The following is a 22928-nucleotide window of genomic DNA, read 5'->3' as shown; positions in this document are numbered from 1 at the left end:
TTCTTTGCTGAATGACATCAGAGAAGCCTTTGGGTCTGGCACAGAGAAAAGCCAGCGCGTACCACTTGTAGCGTGTTGGTGGTCCTGGGCCTCCATCCCAAAATGACAATGTACCAAAGCTGTGCTTAATAAGTTATAGCATTAAAATGATAGAACGCCATTGGGTTGCTATTTTGGAGTAATTTTAAGCAGACCCAAGCGAGGGGTATTTTCCTGGCCGGGGGGGTTATCCGGAGCACCTGGGTGGGTGGGATGGCAGTGACCTGGGTGGGTGGGTGGGATGTGTGACCTGTGACCCCCTCTCCCCAGGCAGGAGGATGAGCCCTCCCCGGAGCGTGCCTCAGCACCGCTGCGCCCCATCGGCTGGGGGTCCCTGGCTCAGCGCGGTGACAGCAGGCAGATGGCGGGGAGGGGGATGGAGGAGCCATTCCTCCCAGCGCCGCAGGTGAGCGAGGAGTGCCCCGCGCTCGACAGACGGACGGCGGGATGGACGGATGGCGGGGCGGGGGGGGGTTGGTGTAAGGAGGGATGCCGAGCTGGGGGGGATGGCGAGATGGAGAAGGGGATGGGAGGGGGGGATGCCGGGGGGTGGAAGGCGGGATGGCGAGGCGGGTGGGGGCATGGCGGGACGGAGGGAAGGGTGGCGGCCGCCGGTGGCTCCATGCAGGCTCAGCGCCACGTGACCTCAGGCCACGCCTCCGCGCTGCGAAGGGGCGTGGCCTCCCGCCTGACAACCCCCAGCTGCGCCGGCACGGTTGCTGCGGGGCGGGGCGAGGTGTGACGCCACACGCGCCTAGCCAATAGGGGCGGCCCGCGGCGCTCGGGGCAGGGCCACCATTGGCGGGCGGTGATGTCAGGGCGGCGCGGGGCAGCCCGCCGCGGGTCCGGGGCAGAGCGGTGCGGAGCGGAGCGGAGCGCGGCGGGCAGCGGGCAGCGGCGCGGGTGCGCAGCGGTGAGTTACCGGGCGCTGCGGCGGTACCGGGGCCGCGGCGGCTCCGTGCCGGGAAGGGGCGCGGGCGGTGCGGTGGCCGGGGAAGCTCCGCTCGGCTCCGGGCAGCGTTTCCATGGGGCTGCCGGCGGGGCCGGGCCTCGGCCGGGGCCGCGCTGGAGTGGTGGCTTGCGGGGCTACGGGAGCGCGGGCCCCCCGCGCCCGCCCGGCAGCGCTTCCGCCGCGCAGGGGGCTGCGGGGCTCTGCGGCACCCGGGGAGCGGGCAGAGCCGCCGCTGTGCCGGGCTCACGGTAGGGGGCTTCGGCCTCCGGGCAGGGCGCCCTCGTCCTGCGGCTCGGGGGTCCCTCCTGGGTGCTGGCTTGTGCGGCACGGGGGGGCAGAGCTGCTGTGCCCCCCGCGGGCCCTGGCACTGCCCCCCCCGAAGCGCACGAAGGCTTGTGAAAGAAGGTGTAAAGAGCCAAGGGGTGCTGTGGCTAGCAGCTGTGCGTTGATGGCCGTCTGTTGAAGGCACGGCTTTGAACATGCGCTGGAGGAAAATGTTCCTGAATGAATAAACCGTTATGCTGCCTGCCAGGAGGCTCCATAGAATATCTGCTTTCCTCCCATATATTTCAGGTGAAAGACGAGTTCCTGGAGGGTGACGTTAAATCTAAGGCTGTCCCAAATGCCAGCTCCCACCCTGCAGCCTGCTCAGCTCAGTAAGTAACCTTAACTGGGGACTTGCTGTTACTTTAAATAAGAACTCTTGCTGCCTCGTGCTGTAAGGTGAGAAATTCTTCTGGAAGAAGAGGACGACAGTGACGCCTGGAGCTTGCTGGCATTGCTGGCCGTTTTGGCAGAGGGCACAAAACAGGCTGAAACTGAGCAAAAGCCCACAGGAACCTTCAGACTCAAATTCTGTAGGGGGACGGTGCCACTGCAGAAAGTGACAAAGCCCTGGTAGTAAGAAGAGCTTTTCTGGATTATATCATCTTTTAAAAACCAGCCCCTCTCTTAGCTACTCTCGCCTTCCTCATCCCCTTAAGCTTCTGTGTTACTCGGTGGTCTTCATCTGTTTTTCTTTCTGCCTTGTGTGCCCCATCACAGCAGTCGTGCTGCTGGAGGACCTGGAGAAAGATGCGCTAAAGTGTCACGCATCAAAGAAGAAAAACTTGGATCCTGTCTTGGTGGCTGCTGTACTGCACGGTGCTGGAAAGGAGAACTAGAGTGAATTTGCTGTAGTTTCCAGTCCCTGCAGCGTTCCCTGCTAGCTCACTGGTTGGTGTCCTCCATTTCTGGACTTTGCTTGATGGGGATCTCTGCTGCAGGAGCAGTCTCTGCACTCAAAGGCAGGCGAGCAGGGATAGGAGAGGTTGCCTTTAGATGCTGGAAAGGCCATTTGTATAAGCTTCTGGCAGAAGATCTCTTCTGGAACAGCTGTTGGCTGTAGACCCATCAAGTCAAGGGTCAGGATAGCCTCTCTGCAGCATGTCTTCCAAGCCAGAGCAGGAGACCCACCAGGCCAATGGGGCTGTGCTGCCCATTGTGCCCGTGGACTGTCTCACCAGTCCGGACCGGGGGCAGCTGGTGGAGCCCTCAGATTTCCTGGGACCTGATGGTGACGGGGTAGAAGCGGTGGTGTTGGAGTCCCGTGCCAATGCTAAAGGGGTGCGAGAAGAAGATGCCCTGCTGGAAAATGGCAGCCAGAGCAATGAAAGCGATGACACCAGCACAGACCGAGGTCCTGAGCCAGCCTCACCCCTCAAGGAGACCTCCTTTTCCATCGGGCTGCAAGTCCTCTTTCCGTTCCTCCTGGCAGGTTTTGGGACAGTTGCTGCTGGAATGGTGCTGGACATTGTGCAGGTAGGATTGATACTTCCCTGGCACGGCACTGGTCTCTGAATGCTGTCTCTGTAGACCATGGCTTGATCCCATTCCAGGAGGGACTGAAATGCCAAGGCTAGGAACTGTGAGGGGAGGAGACCAGTTACCTTGCATGCTGGTCAGGGGAAACGGGGAGACCTCAGTGATTGCAGTGAGGGTAGGGGAGGCTGCAGGCACCTATGCACCGCAGCCGCCTCAAGAGGAGGAGGTTGCAGCTGGCACGCCTGCAGCTGAAGCACCTACCTGGGTACTGAGACTACTCTGTGTATCACAGCTTGAAACAAAGCCTTCCCTGACGGTGGCTGTAGACATCCCAGTCACTAATTCCACGGGTCCTGTGTCCCTTTTCCATCTTTGACGTTTGCTGCGCTGTCCCGGCACACCAGGCTCGTGCCAGCCGGGTTAATGATTCGTGCGGCACACTTGCATGGCGGCTTGATCCAAAGGTTCAAGGCTGGCTGAGTGGCCGCTGTGCTGCCTTCTTGTGCGGAGGTGATCCTTGGGAAGGGCCAGCCAGAGAGCCGGCTGTTAACCTCTGGATGAAAACTGCCGTGTTACCAGACGTGATCTTTCACGAGGTCTGTTGTGGCAGGTGATGCTGTAGGAACCCAGCACCCATGCAGCTTGTTTAGGCTTTTATATGGGTAAAGCGACTTTGCAAACCGTGGCTCCTGTTCTAGTCTCTCTCATGGGTGTTTTCTAAGCGTGTGTGTCTCTGGCAGCCGCTCAGCTGCCTAACTTCTGCTTTGCTCTGACAGAGTTACTTTGATGCCCAGCCCAGAACAGTGACTGAGGCACAAAGCTTGATCATCCATGCTGTGTAGGTTTATGAAACTGTTTGGATGGAGGAGGCAGCCATTTTGGAGCTGTGGTCAACCCAAAATGCTCTGCTTGAATCTCCTCTGTTTGCTTAAGTGGGGTAAACAAGCCCTCGCGGTGTTGGCATGGACAGACTCGAATGCCGGTTGCTTGTCTGTATTGCTGGCAGTTATGACTATCTCCACCCGAGCTGCGTGCCAGTAGGGTAAGTCAGGCTTTTTTCGTATTTGTGGGTGGTCAAGCAGTCACTTTGCTTGCTTTTTTGCCCCTAATGGCTTATTTCGCTGCATGCCTTTGCATGCTGGTCATCCTTACGGTTTCTCTTGATGCAACCTGTTGAGAGCGAGCCGTGAAGTGACTCAGAACAGGAAAGGCTGGCTGCACTAAGTTAATCCGGGAGAGATTTACCGGAATACTTTTCTTAAAAAGAAAGGCATTTCAAGCATGTTTCCCTTGGTAAGGTCTCTGTGAACTCATGTGTGACTCTTCTGGTAATTTCCCTGAGCGGGTGGTTTGAACCCAACATAAAACCTTGCCCGGAGAAGGAGCAGCCTTTCTGGCTGGGGAGGAGGGAGGCAGGGATGGGATACTGTGGCAGAGTCCTGTGCTCTCCTGCCTTTTTTTTTTTTCTTTTTAATAGCCATTAGAAATAAAGCTTCGTAAGTCCTCTGTCCCACAGCAGCTCAGCGTGTGGCTATGCAGCTTGTTCTGCCAACTCCTCTAACTCCCTTTAGCCTTGGGATTAAATGAGGCATCTAAATGCCATCGGGTAGAAAAGGGGGTGGGGAGCGTGTGGTCTTGGATGTCTTGCCTGCAGAGTCTGGGGAGCTGATCTTGATAACTGGCTTTCCAGAGGCTCAAGGCCTTGGATGAAAGGAGATAAGCGTGTGGAGTGGGTAGCTGGTGCACTGGGACGGACTGGAGTCCCATTGCTTTGGATGCAGCCATGGTCTGTGATGGATGGAGGGCTCCATGCACTCAATTTCCTCTCTTTAGGGTAAACGACTAATCAGCCAGCTGTAATTGGTCTCCCCACTGTGAAAACAAGCAGCCCTGGCCTTTGGCCATGCTGTCCCATTACTGTGTCCCTCTGAATTTGCCTCTGCTCCCTTTAGGGATTGGAGAGACCTTTGGGCAAGGTGACATGTGAACGTACCAGCTGCTTTTTTCTGCACTATGGGCACAGTCCCCTCTCCCAGCAGAGCCCCAATTGTTGTTTTCCAGACTTGCCTGCTCCCTGGAGGGTCTTCGGATGGGGTGGACAGTGTTTCGTATGGAGGAGGGAGTCAGCTCGTTTCCACTGCTTGACCACCTCTAGTGTCAGCATCCCTCTGAGGGGGGGTCTTAGCTGGGGCTGGGGGGGACTGCCAGCCCTGGAGCTGTAGTTGTCCTGCTAAGGCCACTTGCTCCTTGGCATTTTGGAGGGAGCACGCTGGGAGAAGCTCGCTATGCAAAGGAGCTGCACCAAGGCAGTCATAGCTCCCACCAGAAGCACAGCCCTCCCTTCTGAGCTGTCATGAGTCACCGTCCCGCTATAATCTGAGCAAAACCACGCTGTTACTCATGATTCTTGTACGCCTTAACTTCGCATGTGGTGACTAAAAATGACAGCAGCTGAGGCAGCTGTTACCCTGGAAATATGTGTTTTCTGCAGGTGCAAAGCTTCCGAGAGGCAGCCAGCCTGGAGGAAACTGCAAAACACCACCTGGGGTTTGATGTTTCTTCCACAACCTCTGGCAGGCCAGGGTCCGACCTCACCCCTCCAGTGCTGCACAGGAGAGCCCAGGCTCTGGTGGCGCTGTCATCTGGGTAGATTTGTGTTCAAAGGGACTGCGGGCTTAGCAGAAAATGAAGCTGAAATAAGTTACACGGAGATTACTTCTGGTTTCTCCGCTGCTCCTCCCCAGAGGGCAGGGAGGAGGTGCTGGAGATGAAGTGCCTCTCCCTGTAATTCTCTTCCCCGACTCCACTGAAAGCGAGCTGGGAGCTCCCTTGCTTCCCAGCTCCTTGCTTCCCTTGCACTCCCCTTTACGTGGAGCAGACTGGCCGATCTTGAAGGATTTTGTGTGCCGTGTTAGCTTCCCTCCTCGCCCCTGAAAGCAGCTTAGTTGTGTGCTTCTCGGAGGGACTGCTACAGGGGGGAGAGGGATATTAGCAGCTCAGTGTCCTGAACTTAAATCTGTATTTCCTTTCTCTTTCCCTTTTTTTGACTGCCCCAAACAGTCTGGCTGTGGTTCTCGCCTCGGAGCCACGTCATTGTTCTCTGCAGGAGCCAGGGAGGCCTTCAAGACGTACTGAATGCCCATAGACCAATGTTGTATAATATCTTATATTAAGAAAGTTGGCAGGAGCCCATGGGTCCTGCTCTTTGCAGTGAGCAAGCTGCTGATGTCTGCAGAAATCTCCTTGTTTTCCTTCCCCAAAGATGGCTTCTGTTCCTTTCTCGAGGAACACCCCTGTCTTGCTCAGGGAGCTGCTTTAGCAGGCTCCAGTTACAGCGGCTTCTGGCACAGCTTGCACTGCAGCCGCCTGTAAAGGTTCATTTACAAAGCCAGGGGTGGGACAAGGTGAGGGAGGGCTGTGGACTTGTGCTGGCTATTGCCTGACCCTGCCTCTACCATCTCTGGAGGCAGAAAGAGCCAGGAAACTTTTGCACAGCACTTCCAGCCTGCAGTCTAATGACGATGTTCCTCTCATTAAATGATGCTGGTGACACCCAGCTTGTCCTGCTGGGGAGTGGGAGCGTGTTGCTTGCTGATTGAATTCTAGGTGCTAAGGGAAAGGATTCACCGGTACAAGTAGCAAAAATAATCTTAATGCCTGCCTAAAAATAGTCTGAGGAGAGCCGAGCTCCCCTCTTCTAGATGTGACCTTAAAGCACGGCCTGATGTGCTGTTGTGCTGGATGAAGTGTTTCAGACTGATGCTCTCTCCTGCCCCGTCAGTAGCGAACGCTGAACTCAAATGTCCCCCTGCTCGGGGGGTCGTGCAGAGCCGTACCCTGCCGGCGTGCCCCTGGCTGCGGTGGAAAGACCTCGGAAGCCAAGCTCAGGTTAGCTGGGTGTGGGGTGGTTGGAGCAGGGACTGCAGGAGGTTTCCTTAGGTGCTGCCCATCACCACGGCCAGGAGAGGACTGTTGATTGCATGCAGAAAATCTGGAGACTGGGTACCCTCGAGAGCCTTGTCCTCAAGTAGAGAGAGGGTTGTCGCTGTGCCTGAAATAGCTGAGCAGCTTTCATCCGTGCACCTGGGAGCTGGAGAACACGGTTAGCTTGTCTTACCAAGCTGTCAGAAAGATTAAGGGGATTTTTATTAACTGGGAAACAGTTTTTTCCCTTTGAGGAAAAACGTTCTCAGTTCATCTGTCTAAGCACTTACCTGCCTCCTGTGATCACAGTTTTCTCTCAAATGGTTTTTCAAGTGAGTGCAGCTTGAATGCGGTATTGCAAAGGACCTAGCAGGAAACTTGGAATTTGTTGTCTCAGTGGTGAAGGCAAGCAGCACAAAGATGGAAAAATAAACAAAAATAACTGAAGTCCTTCCCCACAGGAAGGTATTAGTCATGCAGGTAGAGTAACTTGTATTTGCTCTAAGATGTTGGCCGATAGAGTTCCTTGTCCTAGAAAGAAATACATGTCCTGTTGGCTGTGTCACACCACCAGGCTAACTAGCGAAGGAGAGCACTCGGAGAGAGGGAGCCCTTTGCAGGTAACGTTTGCAAAAAGAGAGCTGTGAGAGCCGTGACTGTTAACATGTTCAGGGCAGCAGCCAGCTGTTGAGAGCGTGATTCCAGCTGTGCTCGTGTCCTTTAAGGAGTATGGCAGTCGGGCAATGTGGGAAGCGGGAGTTATTTTGGACACAGGGCCTTCTTGCAAAATATTCATGAAACTAAAGAATCGGGCAGTGAGGTTTGTGTAGCTCGCAGGGCTTTTTTTAAATGCGGTTGTGAGGTTTTTTGGGGGTGGTTTTGTGTTTTCATGGAAGCCAGCTGCTCTCCTATAATACTGCTTACCCTGCAATTACTCTGGTTTTTTCTAAATAACCATTTCTGCCTCGTGCCCCAGGGAGCTGACTTGACCGTAGAGCCGGAGTAGTTGGTAAATACCTGAGCAATGTAGGTGCCAGGAGGGTATGGGCTGCTTTTTGGAGCCAGCAGGATCAGGGGACAGCAATGCCTTGCTCCAGAATCTATTTCTAAGACCTACATGTAGGGAATGGTTCTCAGCTGAGACGGACTGAACTTCAGTACTCGATTCTGCCAAAAACTGCAAGTATTGGGCAAAGTCTCTTCATCTTTCCCTATTTTGGCCTCTGCATGCGTAAACATTTTGTCAGTGGTTAATCTTTGGGGGATTTTTAACTGGAAGTTGCAAGCTGAGATCCGGTTTTTAAGCTCAGCAGGAACATCTTGTCACTACTACCTGAAGGTCAAACACAGTGATATCGCTGCAAAAGTCAAAGTGTGGCACTAGGAGGGGACCTGGGTTGTCAGCTCAGGGCCACACATGGGCAGTGCCAGGTTGCAGAGGCAGATGGGTGAGTGATGCTGAGTCCAAAGCAACGGTTTCTAACAGCCATGATTATTTTTTAATGGTCTGTCTTTGTTTTAATCTTGCAGCACTGGGATGTCTTCAAATACGTGACTGAGGTGTTTATCTTGGTACCTGCGTTACTGGGCCTGAAGGGGAACCTAGAGATGACTCTGGCATCTCGCCTTTCGACAGCTGTGAGTATCCAGGGAGTTGAGGGAGGGAGTGGGATACCTGGTTTGGGAAGGGGTGGGAAGGTGCATGTGTGTGTAGGGGCTGGACAAAAATCTCTCAGTCAGTGACCACAGAACCCAGAACCTTTTAGCATGGTTTAGCATGCTGGGAAGGTGTCCTCATCCCACTGGACTGATCAGATTTGAAGGATTAATAGTCCTTAAGCTTTGCTGGCAGTTCACTTCCTTCTCATGGCTGCTTGTGGGCCTGGAGGCGCGGTGTGTGAACTGACTTGGGCAGTTTAATGTCTGGAGGCCTGGATCCAGTTTCCTTTGTGAGGAAGCTGGTGGCAGGCACGTCATCAAAGGAGGCTGAAACAAGCCGGGTTCAGGAGGTCTAGGAGAGGAGAGAGCCTGGAGGGAACCGTACAGCAAAGGCCAAAACGGAGGGGACCTTGCAGTGAGAGCTAGCAGGTGGATTGACAGCCTCTTGAAGTTGATGGAGAGGCATGGCTGGGCATTTCTTTTGCTAGAATTCAGTCTGATTCCTGTGAAACAGTGAGTTCCCTGTGAGAGATGGGGGCAGGCTCTGTTAGCTCCTCAGAATACTGCGTTAGTCCAGCTGTAAATGAATTGCTTTGTGTTTAATGTTTCTATAACACAGCAGTCTGTCTCTGTAGCTGAGCGGCGCTGGAGAGAGACCGACATCCTCTCCTAACAGGGACAATAATACTCCTTCCTTCTGCAAAGCATCTTCTGCTTGAGCGTGTCAGCAAGCGACTGCCTGATGTTTCTGTGTTTCCCATTATGGGAGTGCGTATAGCTGTGACTCCTGGAGCTGCAAGGTGTGAGCTGCCTGCTCCGAGCTCTTCCCTGTCCCTGTGCTGTGAGCTGCTGGAAGAGGGAGCCCTTGGCAGCCAGCGGCCTCGTCTTGGCCTTGACAGTGCAAAGGAACCGATGCACCTTGGCCCAAGAGAGCCCCTCGGGGAGTGCTCACTGGGGTGTGGGGATGGAGGACCTCCTGCCTGGGTGGTAGCACCAAGCATAGCCGGCAGAGCTGCTTCTTGGCATGTTCCCTTCCTCTCAGCCTTCCCCTGCCTGGTTGCTGCAGGAGAAGGCACAGGAGAGCGTTGAAAAGGTCTCTGTATATCTGCTGTCCTTGTTCTTCCATCTTGAGCAGTGGGGTGATGCCAGCTGTGACTCTTCACTCCGCAGCAGCTTCTTGTTGGCCTCCGAGGCCCAAGATTTCTGGTGCCTTCCTGGGTGGCAGCAGAGCCAGCGTTGTGAGCTGCTCATCCAGCCTTTGTCACCGGCCGCCCCCCTTGTCCCTTACGCAGTAGCTCCCTGTGGATACCCTAAGGGATGCCATGCTCATCCACGGAACCTGTGGCACAGGAGCGTCATGTTCTGAGAGTCTGAGGTTGTCTCTGTAGTCCCTGGGGAGCAGGAAGGCCAACAGCATTTCCCTGGACTGGCCCCTGGCTCGGCCTCTGCACCCCAGCCCCTGCCTGCCAATTCCTGCTGTGGGGACCAGCTTCTTGGACTCAGGCCTTGCTCTTGGTTCTCTGGAGGAGCGAGGCGCTGGGCTGCCCGGGGGGATGCGTGGGGGGGATGTGCCTGGCGAAAGCTGGGCTGTGGCTGCTTCCCCTGGGTAAGGGTCTCCTCTCCCCAGGCGCTGCTGGGGAGGACAAAGCTGCTGGGAGGCTTCGTGCTGCTCCCGGCCCAGCTGCGCTCTGGTGCTGGGGCTTGCAGGGACAGGCTGAGTGCTGCAGCTTGTGTCGCAGGCTGAGCTTTGTTTGCCCCTTCGTTCTGGGAAACAAATCCCTTTGTTTTATTTGCTCTCCATTGTTCGGATCATGTCAGGATCCTTGCTGCCCCAGACACAGGCCGTTCTCCCTCTTGGCCTTGGCCAGCTTGCACTTTCTGAGGCACGGGCTTATCAGGGCACGCGCTCGGCTCTCCTGGGACAAAGGCAGCATGGCACTCCTGCCCTCTTCTCTTACGGGGCTGGCATGGAGCAGCGTTGGGGCCGGTTTGGCAGAGGAATGAGATGGCAGAAAGTCACGGGAATGCAAAACTTTCCCCTATCTGCTGCGGTAGGGTCACAAGGGAACTGGCACAGGGAGCACCCAGCCGCCTCGCCTGCCTGTCTGTGCCGAGCAGCTGCTGCCCTTACACCAGTTTGGTCTGCTGGTGCCTCCTCCTGCCCCTCAGCTGACAGCTGTGGGGTGGCATTACCCTCGTGGGCCAGCACCCAGGGTTTGTCCTCTGCTTTCCTTTGCCCCAGGAAAGAAGGCTGTGCTGCCTTTACACAACTCCCCGACCCTCGCACTGTACCTCCTTGGATCTGTGCATGGTGGGGAGAGCAGGATCTCTCCGGCTCGCTACTTTTTTTTTTTTTTTTTTTTTTTTCCCCTCATTGTGGGGGACCCACGTGCAGGCGTGCAGAGGGAGGTCCCCTCCGACCAGGGCTTCATGGTGTGGGTCTCATGCTCTCTCTGCAGGAATGCAGCCTGGAGTGGTTTCTCAAACTGCAGGTTTCTAATTAGTGCTGCATTAAGGCACCTCAAAAATTCCTTTCACAATTAAGAAGCAAAACTCTCCCATTAGTTAAAGGATTAAAATCCTGTTGCCAGTGACTACAGCTAGGCTACGTTAATCCCAACCTAATTGCCATGTGGCTGGAATTTTAAGGTCAAGCTTCATATGGAGCTCAAATTCCTGTGCTGGATGTGCTCAGTGCTACTCCAGTCAACCTTTTGTTGTTTTTTCCCCCATTTCTTCCTCCTCTCCACTAAACTGATCAGAATAAGTCACTCCAGAGATGGGTGCATCTCAGTGCTGCTTGAAAAGAGCTGGCAGCTCTCTCAAGTGCATGCAGGAAGGGGAGCAGAAGGATCACTGCTGCTTTGGTTTTTTGCAGAGGCCAGCAAGGAAATGTGAAAGGATGAAACTGCTGCTGGACTGGTGTGCAGAAGTTTGAGTTTGATGCTGTCAGCCAGTAACTCCCAACATGCATTTACCACTTCAGATTGTTTGAGCCTCTCCCTTGTTTCCTCTTCATGGTCATCCACTTCTAATAATACGAAATTCGATATAAGCTTACACCCTCTGCTTATCCGTTCTTCCAGCTTTCCATAAAGACCTAGAAGGTGCTAGGGAAGAGCAGAACCCTTATGTTCTGCAGTAACTGGCAGCCTGCAGTGATTCTGCTGGGCTATTTTGGATCATATGCCAGGGAATTAAAGCAACTTTCCGTCTCTTCTGGTTAGTCTGATTAGCATCTCCCGCAGCTTGTAGCGGTGCCAGATGACCCGTGTGCCATGGCTGCTTCCCGCTACTCAGGATGTCTCCACGTGGCATTAGCCTTGTTTACTCAGCTTTTAACTGAAGCAGTAGTTGTTGCTGCCAGCTTCCTCTGCCCACATGATGCTGCTCTGGCCTTGGTCCATGTTGGAGCTGGGGGCACATGGCTGACCTGAGAGTCACTGCACCCCTATGTCCCTCCTGGCTGGCTGACCTGAGGGGCAGCGTGGCCCTGTTGGGCCAGAGCCAGGCTTGGCTTGATCACCGGTGGGGTGAATTCAATTAGTAAATAAGCAGCAGTGTGTGACTCTGCATTGGGGCAAAGTATATCTTGTTGTTTTGCAAGATTTTCATCAGATGTTCTATTGACGTCGATTCCCCTTCACGCTCCCTTCAAAACCCCCTCTGCAGCGGGTCTGGCTCCGCTCCCGCCACGTAGGAGAGCGGCATCCCATTCCTGCAGCTGGGAAGGGGAAGGTGCCGAAACTGGGAACAGCTTTGGTGTTCTGGAGTACAAGACCGGAATAGGCACTGTATTTACCCAGGGTGTACAGCCCAAGTGTCATTCAGAGCTGCATGTCACGGGCTGGGGTGTCACCGCAGGGCTGTGCCCCAGCTGTGCACACGCAAACACACACGCCTTTTCCACTGGATCGCTCTCCCGTAAGAGTTTAGGGTTTGAGGTCATGATTATCTCCTGTTCCTGGCACAAACTTGTGTAGTTGGAAGGCAGGAACGTATTTCACTGTTAACAAGTGCAAAATGCCATTGGTCTTTAACGGTGTTGCAATGTCCTCTTGCAGGCTAATATTGGCCAAATGGATACACCCAAAGAGCTCTGGAAGATGATAACAGGGAACATGGCTCTGATACAGGTAAGAAAAAGAAGGTGAAAGTGGAAATATTGGTAGCTGGTGCAAGCCCAGCTGTGACAAGTGTCAGAAGGTCTAAACGCCTGGGGTTTGCTATTGACTGTCAATGTTGCATGTCTAATGGGAGGCAAACGGCACGTGTTTGTCCCACGGTCACCTTACTGTAATGGTTTGCCCTGTAGGTTAGACTTGGTGTTTCCCTGCTGGGTGCTAATCCACCTGAAATGGGACCCTTGGTGGTGTTTCCCTCTTCCTTCACCCCGCGACCATTTTGCTCTTTAGTCCTCTTGGTCACTGTCTAGTTTTTGTTTTCAGGTTCAGGCTACTGTGGTTGGCTTCCTGGCCTCAATCGCAGCAGTGGTATTTGGATGGATCCCAGACGGGCACTTCAGCATTGACCATGCTGTCCTGCTTTGTGCCAGCAGTGTGGCTACTGCTTTCATTGCTTCCCTTGTTCTGGGTGAGAGACGGACCCTGCACACCCTCCATGTACCTCTTCCTGAAATGCTGGGCTCCCCTTGGCCTCATCACATTTTCTTCCTCTTTTTGGTTGCAGGCATGATTATGATTGGGGTCATCATCGGATCCAGGAAAATGGGGATCAATCCTGATAACGTCGCCACGCCAATTGCTGCCAGCCTAGGGGATCTCATCACCCTGGCTCTGCTTTCAGGGATCAGCTGGGGCTTGTACAAAGAGTTGGGTGAGGGGCAACAAAAGGCCTTTGTCTCTCCCTGGTCTTTCCGTGCACTGCTGCATCTCCCTCTCATTTCACCCTCTTCCTTTACCCTTTCTGTTCTCGGGGTATAAAGGATGCCTGGCCTGGAAGCTACCTCAGTTAGCGAGACCTAGTCAGAGCTGATAAGGGGAGGAAATGGACCTTCTTACTGCCTTGTAGCGGCAGACAGTCTTGGCAGGGATCTGCATGCTTCCTTCTCACCAGGTAAAGTAGTAAGGGAGAGGTTGTCCCCTTCCGAGTGCCAGGGACTTGACTGTGGCTAAAGCAGTAGGAGAGAAGGCAGCTTTGGATTTTACTTTTTGTGCTGTTGGCACCAGCCAGGGATCCTCAGTGCAGAGCTGCAGCTGTAGCCTCCAGACTTCCTCTTCCCTCCCTCCCACCTTCCTTCCCTGGTGACTGGGATGCAGGGGATGTGACTCAGCCAGGTTCAGCCAAAGGTGAAGCAATGCCTTGAGGTCTTGCCCAGGAGAGGGAAGTGGGAATGAGCAGTTGAAATCGAAGAAGTCTCACTCGAATCTGTTGATAAAGCCCCTGTGAGTACACCAGGAGAAGGAAATGCCGTGTCCTGCAGAGCTGAGGCTGGCCTGGTCTTGTTTACCTGCCCTTGCCGGAGTTTCTGTCTCCAGGGGTGACAGCAGTCTGTAGGCAGGCTGGATGAGCTCAGCTGAAATAGCACCTCGCCTCACTGCAGCAGGATGTGTCCTTGATATGTTGCCTCTGCTTATTTCCCCCTCAGAGAGCAAAGCCTACGTGAACCCTTTGGTATGCGCCTTCTTCATAGCTCTGCTGCCCATCTGGATCATCATCGCCAAGAAGAATGCGGCAACGCGCGAGGTGTTGTACTCTGGCTGGGAGCCAGTCATTATCGCAATGGCGATTAGCAGGTAGGGAAGCACGGGAGAGTTCCTCTCCCCCCGACACAGACGTGCACCCTCTGCCCTGGCCCTTTCAGCCTCTTAGAGCCCTCGGTGGGTTCAGCAGCGAGGGGGAACCAGACCTCTTCTGCTTCCACAGTCAGGCTGCCAGGAAACTGGGGGTCACTGTGTGTTTTCTAGACAAAAGACACAGGGCTCTAGGTTCCGAGGCACAGGGGTGACTAAGCACCTGGTACCCAGCGCCTTAGCAATGTCCCAGCTGCTGCACAGGGAGGTTCTGGCATGGCCACAGAGTAAACACGGGTCCTGTTTAGCAGCCCTCTGCACAGGAGCCCTCTGCTCTGCCCTCTGAAGGGCGGGATTGCTTTTGATTAGCGTGTTGCAGTAAACTGCACGTTAGGGGATTTAGTCTTTGATGGTTTTTGGCAGCCATGAGAAAAGATCCTGGTAAAACTGTCTTCTGTTATCAAATAACGACGCTTAAAAATCACGTGCAACAACCGCAACCATAGGTGCCTGTTGATAGAGGTGTATATCACCCTTGGGTGCACACCCTGCAGCAGAGAGAACCCTCGGTGCTTTGTGCGTTTCCTAATGAGCTTTCAGTACTGACCTCTTCCATCTTCCCTCGGCAGCGTTGGGGGTTTGATTTTGGACAGAACAGTTTCAGATCCCAACTTTGCTGGAATGGCTGTCTTCACACCGGTTATTAATGGTGAGTTCCTTTCCACTCTGGTACTGCAGCTCTTGGCGAACGGTGGAATAGTCCTGCGTGCCTTATTTCAGGCAGGTTAAGGAGACCTAACTCTCTTGATTGCCAGCGAGACATGGTTTGACTTGAGTTTTACATCAGGGTGGCTCCCTCTGGTGCCGGCCACACCAGAGGGTGGCCTGGGAGGCTATTGCCAAAAAGACATGTGTTCCAGGAGCCCAACAAAAACTGTCTTCATGTCATGATTCCTCCGCGATGGTGGAAGACCCCCATTGTCAGAGATGTGCGCCTTGTGGCACCTGGTGACATAAAAGTTTGGATTTGCAACTCAGAGTCAGGAAATAGAATTGCTTCTGGTATAAAGCTTTGACGTCCTTTCTGCCTAATGAACCAGGGAAACTTTTTTTCTTATTACTTTCTGAATAAATGGAGTTAATTCTGAGCCGATGCATCTTATGCTTGGGGGTTCCACAGTTACATTATGCAAAAAATAATAGTTTTAGACTTCCTGTGTCTGTTTTGGCAGCTGACTCATCTTTTTTTTTTGTTGTTTCGCTTATTTCTTCCAATCAAAGCTGCAGTAATAGTTGCATGTATTTTACTAAGGGGCCTAAAGGAAAACCATAGAACAGTGTGCTTTGTCTCGGCTCTTTACATCCTGCAAAAGTGGAATTCGAGTCAAAAATAGACTGTGCTACATTATTCCGGCACCTGGCAATTCCAGAGCTGCAGGCTGCTGCAAACTGTGCTTTCTCCTTAAAGTGTTTGAGATCTCATCTTGCTGCTCTCTCCCTATCTGCAGGTGTGGGTGGCAACCTGGTGGCCGTGCAGGCTAGTCGCATCTCCACTTACCTGCACATGAGCGGGATGCCTGGAGAGAGCTCCGAAACAGCCCCTCGCAAGTGCCCCAGCCCTTGCAGCACTTTCTTCAGCTCAGGTATCTGTCAGGCGTTGACATATAGTGACTTCTGCCAGCAGCGGTTGCTGCAGCTGGCTGGCTAAACTTGGCTGTGACAGTCGCTGGAGCATTGTCACTGGGACTGCTGGGAGGCAGCTGCCTGCGCAGGGATGCGCTGGTCCCCTGGCCTGCCCTGCCCTCTAGAGACCGTTGGACCTTCAGCAGAGCTGCTGTGCAAGAGGACATAGTTCTGCTGGATGAGGAGGACATGGTGCAAAAGTCCCATGCCCTGACTGTCTAATACTGTAAATCCTCCACCCTCTAAATCTTTTCCAGATGTGGTCAGGATGCTGAAACCTGCCTGGAGGCTGCTTGAGTCTTGCAGCTCTGCTGGGCTTACAGAGCTGCAGTTACAGAAAGCTTCTCATTTACAAAGGCTTCCGAGTGGCTCTGTTATTTGTGGCAGTTGTGTGACAGAGCACAGCCCAAGCTTGCATTCCAGCACAGAGTGTGGGCAGAGGCTGTTATTCTCCAAACGTCCTAGACAGCCTTGTTAGCCTGGGTCCTGGCCTTCTGGGCCAAGGCTGTCCCCGAGCGGCGAGGAGGGGCGAGAGGTCCCCAGTGTGGTGGTGATCTCTTAGAAAACCGACCACCAGATGAGGTACACGGCTCCAAGGAAATTTAGTGTTCATGGTAAATTCTTGACAGCTCTGCACTGTCAGAGGTGGGATGTGAATCCTTTGGGCAGCTGAGGTCTGAGAACAGCTTTTGCTCTGGGGACAGAATTAAACTCTCCTGCTGAGCTTGGTGCAGAGTCCTTGGGTGTCCTGACAGCTGAGGCACCATTCAGGGCACTGTCTTCCAGCCTAAATCCGTAGTTCAGGGGTGAGGGTCCAGGGTGCTGGCCCCTGCTTCTGGTTCGGCCACAGCTGTGCTGCCTTGTCCCCTGGAGCCCAGGCAGGCTGCAGAGTTGCTGTGTGTTCAAGCCCATCTAAAGCCTGAAACCCATCTCCGTTTCTTTGCAGATGTGAATTCTCGCTCTGCTCGTGTGCTCTTTCTTCTGGTGGTGCCCGGACACTTGGTTTTCCTTTACACCATCAGCTCCATGCAAGGTGGACACACTACACTCACCCTGATTTTCATAGTCTTCTACATGACAGCAGCGCTTCTCCAGGTAAGCTGGAGCCCCTCGGGGGGAGTAAGGCTCCTCAGGCTGGAGTAAGGGGCTGCTGCCGTGTCATCGGCGGTGGGGACGGGTTCAGCCAGTGAAGTTGTAGATACCCTGCTGAAGGCACAGCGATACGCCCTGTCCCTAGGTGAGAGGTGTATGTACTGGGGAGAGGTGTGCCAAGTAGACTGTATTTGTCAAAAGAACCGGTATCAAACTGAGCAAATCCTCCTTAGTTGGTACCTATACACACTATTTTTCCTTCCTACCATCCTTGGCCAGTTTTGAATCTCTTGTCTCTTCTAAGTCCTCCTGATAGAAGTGCTTAGCTCCGGTGTGTTAATCTGTCCTGTAAGTTGCTTCAGCGATTCTAAAACTTCTGGTGAAGAGAACAGGATGTGGCATTTGCAGCGGCCCTGTGCCTTGTGTGCTCATCCAGCCCTTTCCCTGCCTCCCCTGCAGCGTAGGGACCTGCCAGCTCTGCAGGACGGGGCCCCTGGGCTCCTCGTGGGAGCTGTGAGCACACGGCGATGGTTGTTCTGAGGGACGTACACCGGCCGGGGTACTGGTGCTGTGAAATCCAGGGAAATCTGTGAAATCTGCTTGCAGGAGTCTGGCTGCCTGCGTTGGAGGGCAGGGAGAGACGCTCGGGTTAGGGAGTTTGCTATGGAGCCCAGCTTTGCCCTCCCCGGCTCACCCCCTCCGCTTGCGGGAGCTGTGCCTGGTTTCAGTGTCCCCGAAAACCAACAGCCGAAGCCAGCGTGAGGAAATGAGTCAGAGCATCCATCAGAGGCCAGAGCAGAGGGCTGTCATCCAGGAGGCTAAATTTAGGTTGTGAACTTCTGCTGGGCGTTTGGGCGCTTCGAGGGGGCTTCCGCTCGCAGCCGCTCGGCGAAGCCTCTGCTCTGAGCAGCCTGTGGGCTTGGGAGCGCTGGAGCGGGAGCTGGCACAGAGGGACCACCATCTGCTGGTTCCTGTGGGCCTAAGCGAGACCCTCCCAGCCCCAGATTCACCCAGAGGCATCAGCAACAGGCCTGTAGCCACTTCAAATCCTTGTCCCAGGCCTAACGCTTGAGAGGATCAAATGCCAACACATTTCTTCTGTCTCGGGATACAGAATAAGTGCCTCTCGCCGCATTGAAGCAGATGCGGGGAGCATCACCCTCAGCTAGTTTCAGCTGCAGGGCAGCTGCTCTTTTATTTCTGGAAGCCAGGCGCTGCTGTCCCTGCCCGAGCATCCTCAGTGCTGCCAGGTCCCCTCTTTGCCCCATATCTCTTCAAGCTTATTCTGGTTAGATCTGAAAAACAAGAAGCAAAATTTAGACTTTTTGGTGCCTGAGTGCCAGTGCTCTCCCTTCTAAGCCTAAATTTGATGGTGGCATGTGAAGCTAAAGGAGGACAGGACAGAGGTTGTTAAGAACACGGGGTATGGATGCCCAGGGGCCCGCTGTAGCTCGCCAGCTTCTTTGTGCTGTACTTGTTGCTTTGGGGATGCAGCCCGCGTTAACTGCCTGCAGCGTGGTGCTCAGCAAGGTGGGTCTGAGCTCCCACCAGCTCCGTTCCTCGGGTTGAGGTTGTGCATCTCTGAGCCTGACCTGCCCAGCTGGAATGGCCCCAGCTGGTGCTCCGTGAAGACGGGGGTTGCAGAGGTCGGGATTTGTGGCTGATGTGGCTCTTTCCTTCCTGCCTCCCAGGTTCTCATTCTTCTCTACATTGCTGACTGGATGGTGCACTGGATGTGGGGCAGGGACCTCGATCCGGACAACTTCTCCATCCCATACTTGACAGCGCTGGGGGACCTGATCGGAACAGGTCTGCTCGCTCTCAGCTTCCATGTCCTCTGGCTCATCGGTGACCGGGACTCCGATGTGGGAGACTAGCTCTCCCTGTTTTCCCCCTCCTTCTCACAGCTCTACTCCTCCTCTCATTTTGTTGTTGTTTCTTTTCCTCCACCTTTGCTTTTCTTTGCTTCTTCCCCCCACCCTGTCTTTCTTGAGACTTCATCTTTGATACTGGATTCTCATTATTTTCAATGGGAATTTTATGTGGTTTATATTTCAAGCCGAGTTTGTACAGAAAATAAATCTAGTTTTAGGAAGGACAAAAAAAAAGTGTAATGAGACAATCACCAAGTGCAATTTCATAGTAGTTATGTCTGAACCAAGGTTACAGCGAAGATACTAATCAGTCCGTGCAGGGAGCCCACCCTGTCCCAGTCACTAGAGGTGAAGGGCTGCTTTTTTCGCTTCATAAGCGTTTTAAATACTGGAGGTAAGGTTCAGATTTATTTTACTGAACAGGCACCTTCTAGCAAAGTACAACCTCATGGAGGAGGGCGTGGGGTATCTCCCATCTTCTCTGCCCTGTCGCCCTCCTCCCTTGTGTTCGCTCTCTGAATCCCCTCCTGTGCCTAGCATCCAAAGCGAGTCTCTGGTAGAGGGATTAGCAAAGATGGCGAGGAAGGGTCCTCGATGCCAAAACGCCCGTTCCTGTGTGCCCACGAGGAAAGGGAGCGGTCTCGGGTTGGAGGACTGCAGAGCCCCAAAATCTGGCTGCGAGCAGGCTGGTCTCTGCTGCCAGATTTTGGCTCCCTTTTGCCAGCCACCCGGCAGCATCTTGAAGCGCAGGGTCCTTGCTCTGCCTCCCATCACGAACCGAGTTCAGCTACTGCTGCGCACAGAGGGATATGCGCTGCGCTGTGAAGAGGCTGTGGGTTCTCCCGATCCATCCTTCTCCCTCTCCGCCCGCCGGCGCTCTGCGGGAGGATCTCCTGGAGCTGGCAGGGATGCTGTGTGCAAGCCTCTCCCTCATGCTGGTATGGGCACAGCACTTTTTTCACAGCAGCCTGCTCAGTTCTCTTGACGTTCCTGGAGGGGTAGATGGAAAAATAGATCCTATTTTGTGCGTTAAGTTTTTCTTGCACTTGTTAAGTGCTGCTGACGGGCCCACTGCAGCTGGGAAGAAGCCACCCAATAGCTCTTCCACTTGAGCCCCGAGGCATTTCAGACTTGGGAGCATTAAGGCTCTTGGTGTCTGGTAGTAAAGGACATCCATGTTCAGCCGCTGGATTTCTCTGTCTGTGTAGCTGCCAGCTGGAAAACAGGTCAGCGGGCGCCGTCAGATGTCCGAAGCCCTGGTTCTCAGCGCAGCGCTCTGTGCGGGGCTGTAGCAAAGGAACGCGCTTGCCTTTGAGCAGGCACAGAAAATCTGGCATCAGGGTTACAGCCGAGCGCCGTGAGCGCAGGGTTCCCTGCTCTGCTTCTTTCCCTTCTGCTTTTTGTGCTGTTCGGCTCGGTGATGGCTGAGGCGCCTTCTCTTCTGCTGCTCGTGCATGTTGGACGGACTCGCGCAGTTTGCAGTGGCATGAGAGAAAACCTGTTCTGGCTGCGTGACTGAGGCGCTTGTAAACGATCTTCCTGAGCGCTGTCGGCACTTGACGCTTTTTAGTTTTCCCACTTGGATATAAATCACTTCAGTAAACTGAGTGCAGTTTCATGTAAGCAGGTCTTATCGACTGGAAACTTCACCAAGTTTAAATGATGTGCTGAAGCAGATGGCGTTATCAAGCAGGCTGTAATGCATGAATATAAATTGAATGTGTAAGTGTGCATGGGGGGAAGCTCTTAACATCTGTCAAGGGGGGAGGAAAATACAGTATATCCCATGGAGCCTAACTTCAGTGCTGCACTGTCCAAAGCCTGGGGAGCTGCCAGTATCTTGCCAAGCACTGGGGGAATGCCCTCGGTGTTCAGCAGAGTAGCACCTTGCATCCTGATCCTGGAATGCCAGCAAAGCTCTCATTTTACTTAGCTGGGCAGGCCCTGGGTGCTGGTTCCACTCCTGGTCTGGGCGCTGCCTGTCCTGCTTATTTGCAGCCCCAGAACATAACCTGAAAGCTGCTGGATCTGTGGTTGTCTGCTTTTCTTCTTGCTTTAAGTGTGTTCCTCATAAAACGTGACCATCCTTCATCGGCCCAGTTTCCTCCTTTAGGGTAATTTCTGTGTTTCTTATGCCAGCCAGTGGTGGTCTTCTCCTTTCAGCTTTCTGTCCCAGCAGCGCTGGGCACCTCTGCTCAGCTGGAAGATGGTGTGCTGTGGTGCTGGGAATGCTGGCCTTCCTGGGAGTGAGGCCGGGCTGCGAGGTCCGTTTGTTACTCTGGTCAATACCAGAACTAACTGAGCTCCACAAAGCCCTGCCCTGAGTGCAGACGGTTTTGCTTTCTAGGTAAGGAGTGATTTGTTAGGAACAGCTCCTGCCTCCCTGCAGAACATGGAGCTAATGCGCCACTTACGGTCCAAGCCAAGACCAAAGTAAGTCTGGGATCAGGAACGGTCCCAGCCCAGCCGTCTGGTGCAGAGCTGGTCCTTAGTCTAGAGATGAGCATGCTGGAAAGGAAGGTCAGGATGGGCGAGTGGGAAACCAGTTCTGGAAGGCCACGGGAGCAGATGTATCCAAACCAAATGGCAGTCAGGCTCTAGCCTGCTCCAGGACCTCTCTGAAGTTGCAGAAGAATCTTCTCCTGCTTCAGTGGGTGTGCGCCGAGTTCTCCTCCTCCCACCCAAGCTGTTCATGGTGCTCCGGAGGCAGAGAGGGGATCCCTGCCCTGTCAGGCTGCTCGCTCTCAGACCCTCAGGAGAGCAGGTGATCCATTTCAGAGATGGTTTTCCCCTTTCCGCCTTGCTAACGTAACGTCAGCCTTGCTGTCCCCGTCCCTTTGCAACGTGTCCTTCGTGGCAGTAGCTCTGAACCTCGCGCGCTCCACCCCTGTGACGTGACTTCTCACAGATCGTGTTTGGCCAAAGCTCTGTTCCAAAAAAAATAAACAACAAACCCCAAATTTCTCACCCTGCTGTACCCAAGCCCCAGGGGCTTCTGGAGCATTCTGTGCCGCTCACCTCATTTTTCTGCCTAATGTTGAGGAATAGATATGAGACTTCCTTCCATTAACACTTCAGCTTTTATGTGTATATATGAGAAACTCGCCTGGTCTTTTAGGCGTCACATCACTGTTTAGTTCCCCAAGAAAAGATTCCCCAGAGGAAGAACCTACCGCTCATGGTCTCCTGTAAAATGAAGAGAGACCCAGAGGTGACTGAGACCTGTCATGGGGCTGGGCTGGTGGCGTCCGTACATTTCTATACGGTCTGAGGTGGGGGAGGGGGGAATGGGTCAGGGAAGAATCTAATTTAAATTGAAGAATAATGATGGTCAACAACTTTTCCCACCAGTTGCACTCAAATGCATGCCTACTATACAGCTGACTGCAAATGAAAAATACTGGTTTACTCTTTTTATTAAAGGAAAAAGACTGTCTTAATTATTTATAGTTCCTATAACTGAATTGACAGATGTCAACTTAACTGATAAATTATATTTGGTTAAATAAAGATGACATTTATTTATGTGGACTGTGGCGTCTTTCCTTTCTACTCACTTAAAGGTCTCTTGCATTCTGCAGCTTTGTTTAGCTTACGCTGAAACTCTTTTGATAGACAGTGAAGTGAGAGTTAAGAAAATCAAATAAACGGCGGCACAGGCAGCCAACGGTGGTTGGGACAAGTGACAGTTGCCAGGCTGGCCAGGGCCGTGCCCTGCGTTGTTTGCTGCAGCCACTGCGGTGTGCGGGATCCTGCCCCTGTGCCGAGGGGTGTGGGACAGAAGCGCTCTGCATGCTTCGGGGGGCACGCTGAGCCCCTCAATCAGCAGGAATTAGCGGCCGCCGAAGGACTTCCATCCTCCCCAGCTGCAGGATTTGCTCGTGGGGTGTCTTCCTGCAGGGCTGAGCCTCCTGGCCGCTCGCCCAAGCAAGGATCTTGATGGAGAGTAAAACAAAGCCCCGGCCGCGCCAGGGGCTGCGGAGCTGCCACCGGGACTGTGCTGGCACTGACTTCTCCAGGCCAGGGAGGTCATTTCCCACAGGCTCGGGGTGGCCAGTGTGACACCATGGTCAGGGTGGCCGCTGTGACACCGTGGTCTCAGGGCAGGAGGGGGGGTGTGTTGCCCTTTGCTGGCCGAGGGGAAGGAGC

At 53.8% G+C, this 22928-nt stretch overlaps 1 protein-coding gene across 8 annotated transcripts; it reads left to right on the top strand.

The window, feature by feature from the left end:
- The first annotated feature begins 831 nt into the window (after positions 1-831).
- On the top strand, positions 832-22310 carry SLC41A1 (solute carrier family 41 member 1). Of its 8 annotated transcripts, none has more exons than XM_037410258.1 (12): positions 832-952; positions 1565-1647; positions 2039-2791; positions 8249-8356; positions 12442-12513; positions 12826-12970; positions 13067-13213; positions 13986-14133; positions 14760-14839; positions 15639-15773; positions 16760-16908; positions 18597-22310. In XM_037410258.1, the coding sequence occupies exons 3-12, from the start codon at positions 2417-2419 to the stop codon at positions 18780-18782; spliced, it is 1545 nt and encodes a 514-aa protein (XP_037266155.1). In that variant the 5' UTR covers positions 832-952; positions 1565-1647; positions 2039-2416; the 3' UTR covers positions 18783-22310. The 8 variants fall into 8 exon arrangements, with proteins under 8 accessions (XP_037266155.1, XP_037266151.1, XP_037266154.1 ...); XM_037410254.1 differs by having other exon boundaries at positions 2036-2791; XM_037410257.1 differs by having other exon boundaries at positions 1565-1888; positions 2036-2791.
- Positions 22311-22928: the final 618 nt, after the last annotated feature.

This window comes from Falco rusticolus, chromosome 17, assembly GCF_015220075.1.
Source record: "Falco rusticolus isolate bFalRus1 chromosome 17, bFalRus1.pri, whole genome shotgun sequence".
NCBI classification, from domain to species: Eukaryota; Metazoa; Chordata; class Aves; order Falconiformes; family Falconidae; genus Falco; species Falco rusticolus.
This window is presented reverse-complemented; position numbering and strand designations above follow the sequence as displayed.